Source organism: Pteropus medius, unplaced genomic scaffold (assembly GCF_902729225.1).
Source record: "Pteropus medius unplaced genomic scaffold, Ma_sr-lr_union100, whole genome shotgun sequence".
NCBI lineage: Eukaryota > Metazoa > Chordata > Mammalia > Chiroptera > Pteropodidae > Pteropus > Pteropus medius.
Genome location: NW_024347790.1, coordinates 4171193 through 4193115, shown reverse-complemented (window position 1 = coordinate 4193115; position 21923 = coordinate 4171193). Strand labels below are relative to the sequence as shown.

The window sequence follows — 21923 nt, the reverse complement described above, 5'->3', positions numbered from 1 at the left end:
ACCGCATCCTGATGTTCAGATTTGTGAATTACAATTTATATGCTTATGAATTTATGCACTGATGTAAGTTCCAGAGGATGAGAATTCCTCATGGACTCAAAATTCACATGACTTATTTTATTAGTATGCGTGTTGAAAAATAAGTATTGAAGACTGAGTTAAAAGTTTACGTAAAAGTTAAATGTACATATAATTTTTACAAAGGTATTTCGAGTGAATTCTAGTTTTTTAGAGTGTGATTTTTTAAACCAGACATTAACCCTCCTAAGTCTGAACAGAGAGGAGTTCCAGAAGGAGGCTCTTCAACTAAGAAGAAGCAGTTGTACAAGATGTCCTAGAGTCTTCTCCTCAAGACTCACTTCTTCTTTGGGGTTCTCTTATTTCGATTCGCCGTGTCATCATCACTTCTGGATACGGGGAAAATTCCCCATTTGAAAATCCAACTCATCATTAAAATAAAAAATGTCAATAACTTATGCCCCAAAATATACATCTGTATTTTTTAAAAGACAACTTTCACTGAAAACTTGAACAGAAAAGTTCATTCACATGAGAAACACAGAATCATTAAAAATAGTTCAATTTCAACATAGGTTTACATGTTAAGGAGTCTAGAGAAGTAGCAAAGGGGTTGGTGATTCCCAAATCTCATTTTCAGACAAATACACTGGACTCTGGAAGGCAGATGTTACTTGGGAATGCCTTTACCTCAATCGATAGCCACTGGCTTCCATCTTTATGTACTTTGCCACCAATGTTATGTTAAACATAACAGTTCATCACCTTCCAGATTTCCAGGTGGCCTCCAATTTAGTTTTACTGCCCAATTTAAGGAGCAAGAGTGACTGGAAGGGTGTTAGCTCATAACTCATAAGGTGGTTCTGTGGTCTTTTTCTTTCTGGCTGTAGCAGTCATGCTTCTTACTCCAAAGCATTCTCCTATGATTCACTCAATCTACCCCATCCAGCCCATGAGGAAGTGATTAGACGAAAACCACCCATTTCAAATACAAAATCTTAGCTATGCAATAACTGCAGTGTATAAACATTGTGATTTAAACACAGATACCATCACATGAAATTAAGTGAAAGTTGAAGAAATTTAGGACCAAACAAAATATTTGATTAATAAAATACCTAAAAATAAAAAATAAGCCAAACTTTATTTAGTTTTAATTGATCCTTAGAGGAATGTGACATATATTGGTTTTATTACTGTGGTCTTTAGCTTTTAACAATCCACCATTAAGAACAATTCTCTATGACACAATTTCAGCATCAAAGGTAGCTAAACTAAACTCTTTAAATATTCAGCTAAACTTAAGGTTTTAAGAGAGTTCCCCAAAATATAACTCTATAATAATTTATTTAGATAATTTTCTTACTAAAGTAAACATTAAATTTTTGGTATTAAGTATTTGGTAAATTGTATTCATGTATCAGTACTATCAAAATCCAATAAGAAATAAGAATAACTGTCTAGCTATGAAAATAGGTTTTAAAATAATTATATGTAGATATCTTCACTTGTAATCTTCTATCTGTAATGTTAACTCTAAGAAAAGTTACCATTAAGCATGTCAATAGATAACAGAATGCAGAAAGGTGAATAATATGTCAAACTTTTAAAAAATGTATATTTAAAAGAATACTTACTCATTTGCTTCCCTCTAAGAGAATATATCCTGAGTTTTTCAATAATATCAACCACGATCAAGGAAGTCAGAACCAGAGAGACTGGCAGGTCAGGTAAGGTGTCAGGTAAGACATCTGTAGAACCATTAACATTCTTTTGAATCTGTTTTCAGAAAACCATTTACAAGCATTAAATTTTTGTGCTTTCGTAGTTCATAATTCTTTTAATTACCTGAAAGCAGTGCTAAATTAATGATAAATACATTTACTAAAAGTCTAGAAACTTGGTTTTCAGCTTCTCATGTATTTGACTCCACAAATTTTGAACCATTTCTAAAGATGTAATGAGGATTCTTATCACTGGAAGAGCTTGCAGTTCAAGACAGAGCTTAGTAAATGCATGTGAAAATATAACAGCAGGCCCCTGGTAGTGGTGGAATAGGCAATTCCTTCCAACCCTGCTTCTAAGCAGAGCCTGAAAGTCCTAATTCGAGGAGCTACAGGGACAGTTATTACAGTTTAGGGTCTTCCAAGAAGGGAGAGACTAGGCAAACCCAGCTCGGCTTTGAGGCACTTCCTTCCTGTAGATACCTTTTGTAGGTACCTACAAAAAACCTATGGCAAATATCATATTAATGGTGATACGTTGAGAGTTTTCCCTATGAGGTCAAGAACAAGACAAAGGTTTACCTTGACCATTTCTATTCAACACTGCGCTAGAGGTCCTAGCCAGTGTAATAAAGCAAGAGAAAGAAATAAACAGTATAAGCATTGGTAAGAAAGAAAAACGAAGTTTTCTTTATCATTATTCATAGACTATATGATTGCATATGAAGAAAATCCTCGAGATGGATAAATTATTTCTGCATGCCAATAACAAAGAAAAAATGAGATTTAAGAGTGATATCATTCAATGCAACCTCCATCAAAATTCCAAGTTTTTGTGGAAAATTACAAGCTGACTCTAAAATTTATATGAAAATACAAAGAGCAAGACACTAGAAGAAAAAGTAAAAGATATGAAGATTTACTCTTCTGGATATAAAGAGCTATTGTAAAGCTACGAGAATTAAGACAGTGTGGTGTTGGCACAGAAATAGAAAAGTAGGTAATGGGACAGAACAGAAAACTCAGACATAAACCAGGTATATATATACATGATTTGTAATAAAGGTAGCACTGCAGAGGAATGTAGGAAAACAGATTTTTTTAATAAATGGTGCTCAGTCCAAAATAAATAGTGCTCTTCCCAAATAATAAATTAATGTTACTTGGAAAAAATAAGTGGAACATGCTATCCTACTGTTCGACAAGTACAAAAATTAGCTCCAGATGGATTGTGAATCTAAAGAGAATGGTAAAACAATATAGGACCCAAAATGTAATATAGGACAATATCTTCAGGACTTGAGATTATGACAAAATCTTCTCAAACAAGTTACCCAAAACACTATTCATAAAGGAAAGAAATCAATAAATTGGACTATTTTTCAATTAAGAGCTGCTCTTCATCAAAAGATACCACTAAGAGTATTGTCACAGAATGTAAAGATATTCGCAATACATATAATCAACAAAGGGCTTAAAATCTGAATATATAAACAATCCTTCCAAATCGATTTTTAAAATATAAGCAACACAATAGAAAAAGAATGGTCTAGAAAAAGTGCTCAATTTCATTCATTATTGGGAAAATGCAACTAAAAACTACAAGGAGATTCAAGAATATGCCCATCGGAATGGCTAAAATAAAAAGACTTACAAGCAATTATTACTAAAGATGGAGAGCAACAGAATGCTCATTCTCTGCTATTAGAAGTCTAAACTGGTATAAGCTCTTTGGAAAACTGGCAACATGTTACATTTGAACATTTGAACATCTTCTGACCCATCAATTCTACTCCTACATATTTAACCAACTGAAATGCTTGCACATGTGCACCACAAGACAAACGCAAGGATATTCAAAGCAACAGTATTAATAATAGCCCAAACTGGAAACTACTGAATGGCCATCAAATGTAGGATTGATAAATGAATTGTGCTATGTTCATAAAATGACTATACCGAAATGAAAATGAATGGGCCACAGTAACACACAAAAGCTTGAATGAACCACACTTTTGAATAAAGAAGCCAAATACTAATTAGATATGATAGATGATTGATAGATAGATGAGAGATGGATGGATGGATGGATGGATGGATGGATGGATGGATGGATGGATAGATGGATGGATGATGGATAGAGAGATAATAATTTGATTTCCTTTTATAAAAGGTTCAAAAACAGACAAAGTAATCTGTGATATTAGAAGTTAAAGTAGAGCACCTCTGGGGAGGAGGAAAAGATAGTTATTGAAAGAAAGATGGGATGGCTTTTAGACAGCTGGCAGCTTTATTTTTTGACCTTAGTGTTTACACAGACATGTGCTTTGTGGCTTCCCATTAATATTATATATTTATGACTTGTGCACCTTTCTGTTTGTGTGTTACACCTCAGTGAGGAATTATCCCAGTACTTGCCTCTCTCACAACACTTATTATACTAATTCTCACTGCCTATTTACTCTTCACTTTACTCTCAGGAAATAATTACTGAAGACCAGAGACTGTGAAATTTCCTGAGTGCTCTATCGCTAGTACCTAACACAGTGCCTGGCATGTAATATGTACTTAATGATATCGGCTTAACATCTGAATGAAACATCAAAAAGTAATTTAAATTTTCATTTGGGGGAAGTGAAAATTATATCTTTCACCTTACAAATAAATAAGATTAGTAGGGCATATTTTGAATTTCTTGGATAATAAATTCTTATAGACGGGAAAGGTCTATTTGCTTATGAATTTCTGTCCTGCAGACACCTGTCCATTAGAGTTCTTTTGAAGCTGTGCTTAGTCAAAACATAAAATTGTTTTCAAATAAGTATCACGTGCAAAGTATTTGTCAATGGATAGATTGTCAGGGTTTTAGAGCGTGAGTGGTTATTCACCAGAATATTGTTTCATTCCATTTAGAACTGAGGACAATCATGAAAAACATCAGGGTGGAAGAAACAAATGTGGATCTACTTTCAAATTCCTTACTTTTAAAAAATTATTTTGAAATAACATTCCTGTCTTTTGCACACAAATACAAAAGTAATTTTTCCCTCCTCGGCTGTTAGACCTTCCTCCGAACCCTCAGAGGTAACGATGATCTTAGTACTTTAATTGTAATTTGGAAGAAGATGAGATAGAATAGACTTTAAGAAATTAAAATTCCATACCTCAGTCACTGCTATAGAAAAGCTGAAGCTGGGGAGTGTGGTGAGCACTACACACATCATCATAATAGGTCTCCTAGCAAAGGAGAAAAAAATAAGCAAAAGCAATAATGTACAAGATCAACAGTTCCTGTTACTTTTTGCTAACTTTGCAGTTCTTGTGCCATTCATCTATCATTTTTCTTAGAAGCTACTACTTCCCTATTTTCATTTCCCAAATGCTTGAGTATGGCAAAGGGGAACACACGCAAAAAAAACCCAAAAACCAAAAAAAAAACCAGAATGCTTTTCTAGAACAAAGGGGTGAGAGATTTCCAAATAAATAACACATCAAAGATAACTGAAAGTATCACAGTGCAAGACATATGACATGCAACATTTTCATATTTCATTCATTGGAATCCTGTCCCAGGGCTCAAGCTCTGGTGATCAACGGGAAAAAAGAATAGCGTGGCTTTCTTAAGTTATAATATAGTCCATGTTGTAACATTGATTTTTCAAAAATTACATTTAGAGATGATATGTAGATACTTAAGGATGTTTTAAATTGAAAATATTTGGATATTTTTTACTTGAACCAAAAAAAAAAATCATATATACATAAAAATCACATAATCTTTAAACTTGTGTTTGGACCACTTCTTAAACCTTACAAGATCAATCAATAGTTACTGAGGTATCACATGCATTTAATATTCTATATTATAACAGAGAAAATTTAAATATATGCTTAGCATCATTAATTTATGGGAAGACAAAATAAATATACTTAAAGCTTTTCTATAATGAAATACTTACCTCTTCTTCCCTTAATTAAATATATATTATAGTCATCACATTTATAGGATGGTATGTGTCTAAGCACAGAAAGCACTGGAGTGTTTCAAATGACTAAAAATTTCTCCTTGGTCTTGATAGGCATCCCTCTATTCCAGCCCCATCTCAGGTATTCTAGGTATAGATATAAGTTATGGGGTGGGATAGCCCGTCTCTCACAACCAGACCGGTATGACCTGTTAAAACCAGAGGTATGATGGGATTTTAAATTGTTAGCTTTGCCTCCTTTTCTGAGCCCAGATCCAGGTTCCTGCAGCACTCAGCTCTCTGAGGCTGGCTAGAGCGTTCAGAGTCCTCTTCTCAGCTTGACCTCTAAAAGATGGAGAGTGCTCCAGGAACTACTACTGTACCTCTTCTCTGTCTATGTTATCTTCCTTGATTATCTCAGCCTATCCCATGGCTTGAAATACTCTCCACTTGCCCATGGCTCCCAAACATATTATAATATACATATACTGGCCTCCATCCCGAGCCCTGATTTTGTACACTCAACTGTCTACTTGGCATCTCCACGTGGATGTCTAATAGGCAACTCAAACTTAACATGGCTGAAGGAGAATCCACATCCTTCTCCATACTGTTCTGATCATCATCAAATCCTGCCTGATTTACTGCCAAAATACATTTCAAATCCATCCTCTGCTAATATCGTGGTCCACCTACTATCATCTGTTGTCTACAGTATTTTCTAACCAGTTTCCTGTTAGTGCCTCTGTTCCTGCCTAGCAAAATTTTCTCCATAGATTCAACAGTCATATTTTTAAAATGTAAAACACATCACTGTTTTGATCAAAAATTCTGAATGCTGGAGTATGGGAGGAATGGGGGTTACTGCTTAATGAGTACAATTTCAGTTTTGCAAGATGAAAAGAATTCTGTGGACAGATGATGGTGATAGTAGCACAGTGACCAATTAGAATAAAATTGAAACCTATTACCCTAGCTACACTGCTCTCCATGATGTGCTTTCTCTTATTTCTCCTCAGCTGCTCCTCACTTAGAATGACCTAAATCTTCAACATCTACTTAACTCTGGTCATATTGGCCCCACTTCCAAGTCATATGCTGGCTATTGCTTTTGCCAGGGGCCTCTACTCCTCTATCTTCTATGTCTGGCTCCCTGTTGGCATCAAAAATATATATACAGGACTACCTGAAATTCTGCTGATCCTTTCTTTATTTGCTCATTGTTTGTCATATCCCTCTTTGCCCATACCCAAAGTAAGTTCAATGGGAACAGGGGCCTCATCTAAATTGTTCAACACTCTATCTCCACCATCTAGAACAATGTTTTTCAAAGTTTTTTGAGCAATGGAACTTCTGGTGAATCCCATGGACACTTCTCAGAACAGAATTTTTTAATGCATAAAATAAAATATATAGACTTACAAAACAAAGCAATTATGTTAAAAAAGTTATCCAAAATCTTAAAAATTTTTGATCTTTTAATAAATATGCCTATCTATGAACACAATGTCTTCTTATTTTCCTTGGAGTACTCAAGATCTAGCAGAAACTACAATCACTCATAATTTCAAGGTAGTGAAGATCATAAAGCATATTCTGAAGTATCTGCAATAATTATATGGCGATATGGAAAAATCTATGTAATAAAGTTACAGGTCTTGATAATACTACTGTGGTTTGTTACCAAAAATCACAATGAAAGGAAATGCTAGTTTTCAATTTGAGTTTAGTGAAAATAAAAATGTAACTTGTTTCTCATCCAAGTTCAAGAACCTCATGATGCCAGAGAACGTCTGGCAGATAGCAGAAATTCAATAAACACTAAATGAGCAGATAGAATAGTTAATAACTAAATATCAATCCAAGTCTCTGTTTTATTGAATCAGAAATAATGAAAACCTATATTTGGAAATCTTGACTTACTGCTAGCACATGTTTATAATTCATTAATGAGAGTTATGGCTTGAATTATGTTCCCCAAAAAGATATGTTGGAAATCCAAACCCTTAAGACTTCATAACTTAATTTGGAAACAGAGTCTTTATAGAGGTAATAAGTTAAAATAAGATAATTAGGGTGGTCCCTAATCTAACTTGACTGGTGTCCTTATAAAAAGGGAAAATTTATAGAAAGATATATACAGAGGGAAGATTATGCGAAGAAACACAGAAAGATGCCATGTGAAGATGAAGGTAGAGATCAATCAGGATGATATATCTACAAGCCAGGGAATGCTGAAGAGTGCCAGCAGAAAAGACTCTAGGAGAGAGGTCTGGAACGGACTCTCCCTGACAGCCCTCAGAACGGACACTCCCTGACAACATCTTGATTTCAGACTTCTAGCCTGAAAAACTTGTTTTTTAAGCCACTTAGTTAGAAGTACTTTGTTATGTCTGCCCTGGGAAACTAATACAGAGTATGCTATAGGAAAGAGGGGGCTCTGCTGTAACAAATACCTAAGAATGTGGAAGTGGGTTTGGAATTGGGTAATGGGTAGAGTCTGGAAGAGGGGGAAGACATGCGATAGCCAAAGACTAGATTGCCTACAAGAGACCATTAGTGGAAATATGGACATTAAAAGAAATCCTGGTGAGACCTCAGAAAGCAAAGAGGAGGGCTGTAGAGAAACACGTCTCTCTCTCCCTAGAGAATACATGTATTGTCAAGAGCAGAATATTGATACAGAATGTCAAAGGTGCTCCTAGTGAGGTGTCATACAGAAATAAAAACAGTGTTATTGGAAACTGGGGAAAAGGCGATCCTTTTCATAAAGGTGCAGAGAACTTGGCTGAATTGTGTTCTTCTGTGGGGAAGAAAATAGAACTTATAAGTGATCAACTCAGATATTTAGCTGAGGAGATTCCTAAGCAAAGCATTGAAGGCATGGCCTGGTTCCTCCTTGCTGATTATCAAAATGGGATAGGAGAGAGAGAAATTAAAGGGAGGATAATTAAGCAAAAAGGAGGCAGAACTTGAAGATTTGGAAAAATTTCAGCCTATCCATATTGCAAAACATGACAGCATGCTCTGGAAGAAACACTATGGAGGCAGCCTGTGAATCCAGCAGAAACATCAACAGCTTGCATTGAAGAGGGTCAGAGATGGGGCACAATTAAGGAAGGCTGTCAGACTTCTGGGATTCAATAAGCAGGAAATGGCTGAAAGAACTATTTGGCTGCAAATATATCATATCCGTCTAGAAACAGGAAGAATGACTATGATGGTACTTCAGAGGCCAGGGAGGTTCCACGGCCACTGCAGGCCCAGAGGTTCCCTTCTCAGAGCCAGAGGCCAAGGCTGCTGCTCACGGTTAAGGGGGTGAAGCTCCATCCTGATAAACCTGAGGATGAAGTATCTAGCCACAGTGGATGCACAAGTCTTCAAATTTAATGAAATTTGCCCTGCTGCCTTTCAGATTTGCTTAGGACCCATGATTCCTTTTTTCTTCCCATATCTCCGTTTTGGAATGGGAATGTCTATCCTATGCCAGCCCCACATTGTACTGGGGAAGCACACAACTTGTTGCCTGGTTCCACAGGTTTGCAGATGGAGAGGAATTTTTGCCCCAAGATAACTCCTACCCAGAGTCTCACTCCTAACTGATCTAGATGGTTTAGATGATGAATTTTGGGACTTTGAGTTCATGATGTTTAGATGAGACTTTGGACTTAAGAGCTGATGCTGGAATGATTAAAACTTTGGAGATATTAGGATGGAGTGAAACTATTTTGCAGAGGGGCGGGGGGCAGAGGGAAGGCAGTTATGGGTTGAATTATATCTCCAAAAACAGACATATTGAAGTCCCAACCCCAAGTACCTCAGAATGTGACTGTATTTGGAAATAGTGTCATTTCAGAGGTAATAAGTTAAATGAGGGCCTAGGGTGGGCCCTGATCCAACATGACTGGTTTCCTTATAAAAAGGAAACATTTGGAGATTGATGTGCAAAAAGAAAGACTATGTGAGGAGACTCATAGAAAGTGAAATGTGTAGATGAAGGCAGAGATCAGGGTGATGCAGCTACAAGCCAAGGAATGCCAAAGGATGCCATCAAGACAACAGAATCCAGGAGGGAGGCCTGGAACAGAAGGGACCAGCTCCAAATACACTTGGATGTCAGATGTCCAGCCTCCGGAACTGGGAGAAAATAAATTTCTGTTGTTTAAGCCACCAAGTCTGTGGTACTTTGTAACAGCAGTCCTAGGAAACTAATCCAATGAGTAATGGAATTTATGTTAGAAATATCATAGACACTTCTTTGGAGGTGTACTCAAGCTAAAACTAATGCAGGGCTGAAACCACAGTACAGACCAGACCGGCTGAAGAGAAGGACTTGGGGACGTGGAGTAATTTCCAGATGCCGAGTTACGGTATTACCAGTAGAGCTCTGTGCGCATCTGTAGCAAATCATCAAAACAAAGGTCTTTCTCAGGAGCAGGCATGTGAAGACAGACCTGAACTCAGTCACGGTCAGTTAAAGATTCCCATTTGTGCAGCAAGAATTCTGGCCCCGAGATTTCTCACAGAGGAAGCATGGTGAGTGGAAAGGTCAGATAATAAGAGAAACCACTCTGGTCAGAAATTCACAGAGGTTCCCCTTTACCTACATCATTAAGTCAAAGTTTGCTCCCCTGTCATTCAAGGCCTCCCGCAATCTGGCCTTAACAATCCAACATAAAATAACGCTCCCACTGTACACTAACCCCAGGGAGCTCTCACTCCATGCCAAGTCTGTAGAAAAGTATTTTACAGACATTACTCAAACCCCACAACAACTCCGAAAAAGTTGGTTTATTTGGTTTACAAATGAAGAAAGTGATGATTTTAATTTGCTCAAGCTAGGTCAAAAAGGGAACCTTCCCTACTACCAGTACTAAGTTTTGATGACTCCCTTCTCTGAGCTCATCAAAGACTTGTGGTAGGTCACACACTATTTAGTGATTTAGTGTATATTGTTTTACATTACTTCCTAATTTTTTCATGTGTAACTGTGCACTCTCCACAGTAGACTACAAGATCCCTGAGGAAAAAGACAATACCTATTGTGTAGTCAGATATTCCCCTACAATATTCTGGGAATAATGCTGGTTAGAATGAAGAATCTGTGTAGGGAGGTAGTTTGGAAAAGTAGACATAAGTCAGAGAATGGATGGCCTAGGATGCCAGGGTAAGTCCGAGACGTGATGAGACTAGATTACCCGATGTCCTCACTAGATAGATCTGCCAGGCAATCAACGGCTACTCAGTAAATGTTTACTAAAAGAGGAACTGAGAACAGGAAGGAAGCTCAGATAGGTAAATTCAGACCTTTTCTAACAAAACTCGAGGGTAGACTAGTGGATCCCTGTTGACTTGGAGAAGTTCTAGTAAAACTGTGCCATCTAACATATTTACTAGTAACCCTGGGAGAAGAAGCTATGCTTATCTCATTTGCAGATGAAACCAAATCAAGTGTCAGCTAGCGTTTTGAGTGACACAATCAGGATTCAGAAGATCGCAATTGATTAAAAATAAGGCTAACACCAATATGATGATATTTAATAGGGATGAGAGTAAATTATTGAATTCAGATTTAAAAAATAGTTTGCGTATTCATCCATTCACCCATTTACCTAAAACGTTGTTAAATGTGTGTCCTAAGGCCTGTTTGAAGGATAGAAAGACATGTAAGACACAATCTGGCTTTAAGGCACTTACAGAGTTATGGGAGTTGCCTAAGTGCAAGATGAGAAAACTGTGCCTTGAGAGCAAGTTTTTCAGGGAATTTTAGTTAATCACACCCTCAATTATGAAACAAGTGACACAGTTGCAATTAAAGTCAACACATCGTATCAAGAGCCGAAGTCAATGGCTGCATCGTTAGGACATCAGGTATCAATGAGATCACATCTAGGCATTAACAAGTCAGCCAGCATCCCAAGGAGACATCCAAAGGGTAAAGGATCCAGAAATCATAGGGTGAGAATAACTAATGACATCTGGACACTGGATAAAAGACTTAGCAGACTGAGAAGAGATATATTGAGCTAGCAGAGTGATGTGGCAATCTTCAAATATTTGAAAAGCTTACATATACATACACAATGAGCTAAGAGAAGTTGCCCAGAGAAGACACAATTTTGAGAATCGTCATCATGCAAGTGGCAGTTTCTATTAGAGCCAATGAGAGTGCTTGCAAAGCAATGAGAGGGGAAAATCAGGGGTCAGTGGGTACAGCCCCTGGCCATGGCTAAATTCACTGGCATACAAAGGGAGGGCAGAGGATATGAAATCTACAAAGAAGATGGAAAGAAAGTCACATGGTAGCAGATTTTATTTCAATATAAGGAATAAGGAAGAATATACTCAAGAGACACAAAAAGTAGTGAATTCGCTAGAAGATCAGAGGTAAACTGCCTGTATTGTGAGCAACAATGTAGTAGAAGGAATCTAAGTGCCTTCCAGCTTCAGGATTCTGCAGTATAATGTCAACACTGAATTGTACAGGTAAGGGGAAGAAGAGATTTTTTTTGAGGGGGTGCAACTGATATGCAGAAAACACTTTTCAAGATATTACTCTATCAACAAGAACTGCAAGGGAAACAGTGAGCAGAGAAGAAACAAAGTACAGGACACCAGCTGAGGGTGCCCCAGCATCAGGTAATAAAATGCTCTTCATGCTTCCTTGAGCAAAAGAACCAGGACCAATGACCTGGCACTGGATCTTAACATATGAAAATGTGGGGAACCTTGCCACTGTAGGGTGGTCCTGGAAATAGGGGCCTAGCTGGGGTGAATAAATCAGTCATAGAGAACCAGGAGCTGATGCAAGAGGTGAAAGAGGAAGAATGAATGGAATCTGGTGACTTACTGCATATGCCAGGAAAGAAAGGCAAAAAAGTAAATCCCCTCTTGGATTGTTGGACAGGGTGGGGGAGGGGGGGCAAGAGGGGTGGAGAGAGGAAGGAAAAACCTGTAGTCAAGTATCATACAGTTATTACTACTGAGTATTTAAGAGGATGAGAGACTCCGTGAGAGAAATGGGAGTGCTCTGAGAAGTAACTGTCAAGCACCACTGTTAAGTTCATGGTAATTTACCGATGACCTCAGAGGTGCTGAAAAGAGCAAGCTCTATTTCCTTCAGCATAGTGTCCAGCAGTGCCCAGATGTTATTGGTGCTGTGCCCATCACTGCTGTGGAGTAGTAAGGTGTTCTGGAGACAGACACCCTGGGGTTAGTGTTGGCTCCAGTACCCACTGGCTATGTGGTTTTTTAATCTCTGTGCCTAATTTCCTTATTTGTAAAATAGGAGCTATAAGTTCTTACATAAATCTTACAGAATTAAAATAATATAGGCAAAGTGTTTACAAGTATGCTTGGCACACAGTGACTGTTCAAAACATATTTTTTTTCCCAAAACTGCAATTACAATTAATATTACTACTACTACTACCTTAAACAAATCAACAGAAAAATCTCATCGAATATGTTAAGGACTTAAGCAAAGTAAAATATCGTCCAAAATATTAGAGTCTTTCAAACTTGGAACTGCCCAAGTTTCCTGACAGGTTATGTCTAAAACAATTAAACTCTAGAAAACTTGAGAGGATTCCTGAAATGTAGCCCTGGGTCCCAAGACAGTGTGGGAATCCCCAAGGGTCCTCCAGAATCATCATGTCCCAAGGCACCCTCTCCATGGAGGTGTGCTCCACTTCCTGGCTAGCCTTGCTCAATGGTTCCACATATTCACTGTTACTCCTGGAAAAAAAATTTCTCTACTTTACTGGGGTATACAATTTGGTATGTATATAAATAGCTTTTCTTCATTTCTCAAACCATCTCCCTAAGTCTATTATAAACTATGACAGGCATCCCTAAAAAGAAATCACCATTCGAAAAGAATGAGGAATTGTTTAACAAGAGTAAAGGAAAGAGCACTCGATTAAAGTTCAGACTCTACTGTTGACTTAGTTATATGTCTTCACTCTCTGACATGGTCTCCTCCCTTATAAAATGGGAATGGCATCCATCTGGTCAACTTCACAACACCAACATGCAGGTCTAGTGGAAAAAATGAAACATAAAAGTACTGTGTATATGCAAAATACTTTAGAAAATAGTCAAGATATCACCATGTTGGCCCTAATTATTCTCAAAGGATAAAAGAGACCTATGAGACTGTCTCAACTTAAAAATTTTCTTCCTTTTTATCGGTTTTATCATCACTTCTACCACTTCTCATAATCATTCTGAGGATTAAACAAGTTCATGTTTTAAATGAAAATACTAAATTCAGCCTGAGGTAGTGAGATGCCAGGCGCTGTGCTCAGAACTTTATGTGCAGTCTTAGTCACCCCAATGAAGAAACTAGGTTGTCTCTGTTTTGTTCATGAGAACACTAGAATTTAAAGAGTTGAAATAATTCACAATAAGGGTCACAGTCAATGTCAAAGCTGGGATTTGAACTCAGGTCTGCACCTCTCAGCTGTACTGCCAGGGCACACCCTTTACTAGCTGGATGACTCACTCACCCTCTCCTGAATACCAGCCTCGCAGGCTCAGGATGCCAATGTGACCTGCATGGAGGTTTTCCAATAGGATCCTCAACAATATATCTGTGAAAGCTAAGGATCTATGAAATGTCACACAAACAACTATTTAAGTATTCTTCAAAAATAATTATACTTTTAATACCTACTTTCTAGAATAGCAATTATTTTTACATCTTCTTCATCTAGCAATTAAGATATGGCACACTATTATTACCACATATATTAAAATATCCAAATACACATCTTTGAGGAATTATATATAATATCCAAATATGCATCTTTGGGGGAAATGTATCCTAATGACACTAAACAAGTTGATTTTTTCTTGAAACACATTTGGCATTCAAAGTCAGAAAGAATAAAAAGTTGCATGATAGAGGAAATAGCACAGAATCAGACTGATCGAGGATCCCAAATCCCAGCTCCCCCACTGACGAACTTTATCACCCGACAAAGTTAATCATTTCTTTGAGTTTCTGCTTCTTCATCTATAAGATGAGAACACTGGCACATACCTCACTGGGTTGTCATAAAGTACAGAATGCGTGAAGCTCCTAGCATAGTGCTCAGTAGCTATTTCTCCTCTTCTGTGCCAGGAAGAGAACAATATGATAGTGCTTATGAATGAGGCCATGAGGAAGTAGTTTCATAGTTTCACTGAAATTATAGATACCTGTCATATATCTACAACTGTCTAGAATACTTGTGAGCAGCCACACCCACAAACAGAAACGAAAGCCTGCAAGAGGATTTCCCAAAAGAAATCACCAGAAGATGCCATTGTTGTGACAGCCCAACACATTAGCACAAGGGGACTACGTGAAGCAGATGCACAAAAGGAAATGTGCGCTGGGAAGTAGAAACGAAAGACGACTCTCTTTCCTACTCTCAGCTGCCCCAGGAGATTGAGACCTTCAATGAAGTAATGGTTAGAAGTGCCAACTATGAAGTCAGAGGGACCCGGGTCCAAAGTCGGGCCCTTCCACTCACTAGTTAACTGACTGGGAAACTTGTATAACTAATCGTCAGTTTCCTCTTGTGAATAATAATGATAAACTTATGAAAGTACCTGCTTCATGAGGTGGTATAAACTGAAATGAAATTCATATATAAATCTTTTAGTACGTAAATGTTCAGTAAAGCAATTATAGCTTGATGATGATACATGATATGGGAAGGTTTGCTGCCTGAATGATATTAAGAACCCAGGGTCCTAGGAATTCAAGCGAATGGAAAAGAAAAAGGTAAAAGAGCTCCTTTCTGGGCTAGCATGGGGCAGTTTCCTATTGGTTTCCTCCTGTGATCATTTGGACCTTCCAATCTCCTGGCCCAGCCAAAGCCACTCCCAGGCGGTGTGAGGAGTGGAAGGCCCAGCTCAGATCCAAACCCACCCCTTAGGTGATCCTAAGGTTTGGAAAACCCCTAAATCCCACTGATAAAAGCAGTGCCAACCAAATAATTTATTTCCGGAAACCCCTTAGGAGCTCTGCCCACAGAAAGTCCCCTGGTAAGGTTCTCGAGGCCACATCCGGTGTTGGTATCAGTAATTAGATATGCTTCACTAAGTCCACACTTCAGCTCTTCCCTTCTGTACCAGTATTTCTAGCTATATTATTGTATTTATTATTTTTACTTTTCTATCCTTGCTTATACTAAAATTCTCAGCTCCTAGCTTTTCAAATACACTCCATATTGTTCAATTTTAAAATAAAAGAACAAGATGAAAGAAAATTTAAGTTATCCAAGAAAACAAAGAAATCCCAGATGAGTAAGAATCAGATCTGAAGATCTAAAAAGAAAAATATATTAGTATCAGATTATTTGTTCTCAATACCTCTAGTGGGTCAATAGTCATTAGCCAAACTGTTAATTAAATCAACACCATCAAGGTAATCAAATTTACCAACATAGTAAAGTATTTTTTAATCTAATTAAAGGAACTAGCTGCTTAAAATTCTCAGTCGGTTAATGGTCAAAGGACCTTAGACCTGTAAAACAGGCAATGATAACATTCTGAAATAGACATTACTTTGTTTTATACAAAAGTAAAATTCTATATTATAATCTTGCAGTTATGACTTTTGTACATTAACCCTGATAACTTTATGCGACTGAGTACACATAGGATTAGGTCCAACAACTCAGGATTCCATAGACTCATGCTAACTCCTATCTTCCGAACACATGTAATTTGTTAGTATAGGTCAGTAAAATTGATCCTACAAAAATATGGAAGGGGGAGGAGAGAGGAAGGAGGTAGACAGGGGGAAAAAGGAAAAAAAGAAAAAGAAAAAAATGTAAAATCATTTTTTCAATTAAAAAAATAAAACACAAATCTGAGACTATAGGGAAAAAAATATGGAAAATACCATAAACAGAAACAGTTATTGTTACTTCTCATTAATTTTACATTATGTCCATCTCTGCTATGTTAACATCCTTACACACAGTAATGAGAAAACAGCTTTGAAAGCATCCAAGGGATACCCTGTCAAAGAATTCTTTTACTTACCATCCTTTAATCTTTTTGGAAAGATGCCGTTTCTTGAATAAGAGAACTTTGATGGGAACCCAAATCAGCAGACTCACTGAAGCCACATATGCAATCGAACAGGAAACAATCAGCCAATAATACGTTTTCTCATGCTCATGCCTTGTCCTTTGATAGGCAGTGGCAAACTGTTCCACAATCGCAATAGTGGGGATGGAGAAAGCAGCGAATTCAAGAAGCTCAAACACCACAAGCTTGATTATTCTTCCAGAAGTCATTCTGAGGCCGTGAGAGCTGCTGAGGGCCAGACGCTCCCCCTCTGACTAGGAGCAGCATATGGACGCAGATCCTGAACTAGGATCAAGTTCCTTGTACTCGAATCACTAACCAGTGACTTTTTATTCTTTTATTGACCCTCATATGGTTCAATGATCTTCTAACTTAACAACCGAGGTCTCTTAAAGAAACAGCAGTTGCGAAAGTGATCACCTAACGCGTCTGCACATCCGTTATTAGAAATCAAATGGACTTCCGAACATGCTTTGAAGCATTGTTTAAAAAGAGGCCTTTTGCTGTAGCTTTAATTGCTCCTTTGAGCACACAAAAAACATTTATGTAATATTTAACACTGGTTAAGTGGAACCATTGGAAGAAAATAATTTTACAGTTAAAGGGGAATCCAATCCCCTATTTTTATATCTCAGCAAATTCAGGCAAAGTGAAATATCCAAAACTTGAGTCTTCATCTTGGAAAATGACCCTTTATTTTTCTTCGAAGTGCTTGAAAAGGGAGTTTGGATTTACTTTGTCAACTTTCTAACCAGACTTCTTTAAGGTACTTCGCATATTTATTTGTTCTTAAAAATTAATTGCTATGTAACAAAGATTAATGTTATTTTCATTCTGTTGGTCAGGAAACTAACATGGCCATATTAGAAACCTGTTATCAGGATTTAGCACTAAATTAAGAGCTACCTACATCTAGTCCAAAAGCATATCGAATATTAAAAGATAACAACTGTCTCCATGAACATCCTTCCTTAGCACCTGTGAGCTCTTTGCTAAATGTTGGGGCATCAAAATGAGTGACGAAAGGTTCCTGCCCTGAAAATGCTCACAGCCCACTGGAGAAAACAAACTTATAAACAACAAAAAGTAACAGAGGTCAGAATTATAACATTAATGCTATGGTAACACAGAAGAGAACTTCCTCTTTGGGCTGTGGGAAGGGGAAGGAAAATAAGGACAAGGACGAACGGGAGGTGTTGGAGTGTGACATTTCAGGCAGTAAAACGAAGCAAGGAAGCTAGAATGAGTTAATCTGATGAGGCATGAAGGAAATAGGGGAAGGCAATGATAGGAAAGTCATCTGGGGTCAGAATGTGAATGTCTCACAAAAGAATTAGGGTGTATGTGTGTCAGTGAAAAAGCAACTTTTTCTGAACAAAGGAGTTACTTGATCATCTGGAAAGGACGAGTGCAAGTGTGAAGGATGGACAGGAGCAGCCTTAACTTGGAGGCCAGAAGCCAGCTGGGAGCAGCGGAGGCGTCTGGGCAAGAGACGAGAACCTTGGCTAAGACAAACAAAGCAGGAGTGATAACGAAAGCACCGCATGCAAAGACACTGGAGTTCCTTCTACATGCTTGCTGTTACATGGCTTCCTCTGTGCCTGTTGGCAGATCAGTGCAAGCCAACATTTCTCTAGGTCTCTCTGTCCCAAGGCCCTTTGCAGAAGGGGACCTGCGCCGCCTGGCACTCCAGATGCACCTAGGATTCTTCTGGTGGTAGCTCTGAGGAGTAACACCCCGTTCTCCCCCTGCAGAATAATGAATCAGACAGTTCCTCGGGCTATCTAGTATTTTATTTAAACTTGAATTTTGAATTCACTGAAATTTAGCAGAAGTCCTCTCAAACGAAAGAGACTTGGAAAAATGGTTACAAGAATATGAAATATATAATTGACATGAATTCTCCATGCCATCCCTAACACAAATTTCTTTTTCAAAGATACTAGAGGTGAGTCTCCGTGTCACGCATGACAAAAGAGTGATTTTAAAATGGGAGATGTTGAGAAGGGAAAGATTTTTGTTCAGAAGTGTGCTCAGTGCCATACTATGGAAAAAGAGAGGCAAGCGCAAGACGGCCAAATTTCCAGGGCTTATGTGAGTGAAAGACAGGTCAGGCCCCGGATTTTCCTGCAGAAATGGCAATAAGAACAAAGACATCACCTGGGGAGAAGAGATACTGATGACCCCAGAGTATTTGGAGAATCCCAAGAAATACATCTCTGAAACAAAAAGGATCTTCGCCAGCATTAAGAAGACAGGAAAAAGGGCAAACTTGATGGCTTATCTCCAAAAAGCTATTAAGGAGTAATAGTTGGCCACTGCCTTATTTATTACAAAACAGAAATGTCTCATGACATTTTTTTATGTGTACCATATTTAAATTGATCTCATATACCAGAATTCAGATCATGAATGGCTGATAGAACATCTCCTTTGAACAGTCCTGATTTTAAAAAGCTAGGCTTATGGTTAAATGAATATGATCAGCTTTTTGTACTTTGATGGTAATTTCAGTTCGCCAAGTGCCACCATTGTTTTCCTCTTCCAAAGATAGGACCAGACGTGATTAGTAATGTTTAACTTTTCACAGAAGTGGTGAATGCCATCTCAAAACCTGTAGCTCGGCTTTATATTTATATTCATATTTCTAAAACTGGTTATAGTAATATGTTTAAATACTGAGGAAAACCCCTCATTGTCTCATAGAACAGCAAGACTTGCTTATGTTTCAAGTTGTGTTCATTAGCCTGTTAAAAGGCAAGGGCTGAAGGTAAGGTGGCGATGTCCACTTTATCTTTTTGGTCCTAACTGTATCAATTTAATTAAAATTCCCTGTATCTATACTGTTGCCTTTTATGTAATGAATGGCATTTTAGTATGATTTATGTATATAATACCAAATAAAGAATACTTAACACTTCTCAAAAAAAGATAGTAGATACAAATTATATACTAGATACAATACTTTTACTTATTAATATTTGCAGTTGTAAAACTTTCACAAGCTAAAAAACTAGAAAATAATTTTAGACGAAAAAAATCAATTAAACAAAGCAATTCCAGCTTAATAAAATTTTGTGCTCTATTTTTTTTTTTTTTCTTCCACTAACTTGTTTTTCCTCACCTCTCAACAGAAGCAAAATAAATTCCCCTTCCACTTATCCCTTTAAGGGGATACTAAAGAACAGTGACAAAGCCAAGAGGCAAACAGAAGACAGGGACAAGCCTTGGTCAACTGCTTCCTGGCTGGGCATCTTGGGTTGAATTTGACTGCCTTCTCCTGATCTTACAGGAGAACGTGAAAAAGTATAGCCTTTATCCTCCCACCCTCAGTTTAAGTCCTGCGTGAATCCTTTTCTTACTCTCCTCCCCGAACCCAGCAAAAGTGAGCAGTTCCTCTGTTGCATCAAAACACCTTTTGAATACTTCTGTATTCGTTCAGACTTCTAGTGCAGCACTTCCCACCCTATGGTGCTGGTACATTGGGTACCCCTACAAAACCGGAAGCTCCCTGAAGGCAGAGAACATCTGCTTTCATCTTTGTATCATGTCTCAGCTCAGTGCCTACCACATGATACATATCTGTGGGAGGAATGAATAGACAGATGAAAGGTAAGAGAAGTGGTGGGCAGCAGGAGAAATGTGCTAGGCTCTGATAATGGCCGATTCATCTTTTATTCCAAAGGAATGCTGGCCTTTCAGGAGAAATCACGTACTACCTGTCCCAATAATCTGTCCACTCAGCCCGCAAGCTTCCACTTCCTTGCATGGTCCCACTTATAGCCCTCACGTCTCCCTCCTCCACAGCCAGAAAAGACATAGGCCCTGGGACTGCAGTTTCTTCATCTCGTCATGCATGTCAGGAAAAGGCTAAGCCCCTTTGCAAGCACTCACAAAGACTTCAGAGGTCCTAGTGTTACAATATCTTTCCCAACCTTTTCCAATCCATGTGCCCTCAAAAAGGTATATTCCATAATAAATCGAACCACTAATGAAAGAGGCTGGGGAAGCCTGTCTGGTAGTTGTTGGGTCCCAGGCAAAGTCTTCAATTATTTCAGAGTCCTCAGCCCTTCTAGAGTGTCATTTGTCTACATTTTCCCATAAAAGATTGGGAGGCAGGAAAGGATCCTTCACGAGAGATAGAGGAATTAGCCAGTTTGACAAAGAAAGAAATGTCATTACACCACCATTAAGCTACTGGGAAGAAACAACGCCAGACCCTGGACTTGGAGAAAAAGACAAAGGGAAATGAGAGGGAGTTTAAAATGACCTACCCTTCAGCTAAGACCAGTTTATGTCAATCCTGACTCCTTCCCTTGTAAGTCCCCTGACACATCTGCCACACAATTGGACTGCCATTAGTTGGAAGGACATGGAGGAGGGCATGTTCAAACCACCCAAATTCTTTACTTGGATTCATCCAAGACTGCTTCAAAGAACTGTGCCCCTTGGTATGTCTTTAATGCTGGGTTTAACAACTTCCTAGCAGGAAACAGATTTGGTTTTCTGAAGCTGGGTCCGTAGTGGAAAGACTGAGTCTTGTGGTTAGAATCACTTCCATGCAGCAGTGTTGATGCAATGTTTTTTATTTTAGTAAGCAGAAGATATCATGCTGTCCAGGGTAACACCTGTTCTCCACTCTTCCAACTGTCATTTCCTTCCTGGAGGCAGGAAGTCGAAATTGAAAGTCTCTTATATTGTTAGTAAGATCATTTGTAATCTCAAGGTTTGTTCATTGTTTTCGGTGTAGTCTGTGAAACAAAATGTGCAAACTGCCAGGGAAGTTCTGACATATCTGTGGTTTGTTTCCTGTGATCGTATGGGGTTGATGCAGGAAAAGGCAGGAGCTGGTGACAGGGAAACTGCTCTGCGGATCAAGCTGGATCTATGGAGAACCTAGAAAACAGGTGAAAGTATGTCCCCGGGCCTAATCTACTGAATACTTATAATTTTTAATATGTATGTATTTCCAAAATACATTACCGATTCTCATAAGCAGGTGTCACCAAATAAATCATTTAAAGTGAATTCATAAGATTATGTCACCATCTGATATGTGCCCCTTTTACCAATGTTATGTTATCATAGTCCAGACTACACTAAATTTGTATTATGGGGAAAAGTA

General features: G+C 38.1%; 1 protein-coding gene and 2 pseudogenes across 2 annotated transcripts in view; 2 read left to right on the top strand and 1 right to left on the bottom strand.

Moving 5' to 3' along the window:
• Window positions 1-18910, bottom strand: part of TMEM236 (transmembrane protein 236) — a 34799-nt gene extending 15889 nt beyond the window's left edge. For both annotated transcript variants that reach the window (XM_039877498.1, XM_039877499.1), the window contains exons 1-3: window positions 16751-18910; window positions 4907-4979; window positions 1656-1797 (exon numbers count right to left, since the gene is read on the bottom strand). In XM_039877498.1, coding sequence (XP_039733432.1) covers window positions 1656-1797; window positions 4907-4979; window positions 16751-17007 — 472 coding nt within the window. In that variant the 5' untranslated portion in view covers window positions 17008-18910. The remainder of the gene's footprint in view (window positions 1-1655; window positions 1798-4906; window positions 4980-16750) is intronic.
• On the top strand, window positions 18782-19106 carry LOC120614649 (cytochrome c-like; annotated as a pseudogene).
• A 1544-nt stretch (window positions 19107-20650) lies between these two features.
• LOC120614702 (cytochrome c-like) overlaps window positions 20651-21923 on the top strand; it is a 1596-nt pseudogene continuing 323 nt past the window's right edge.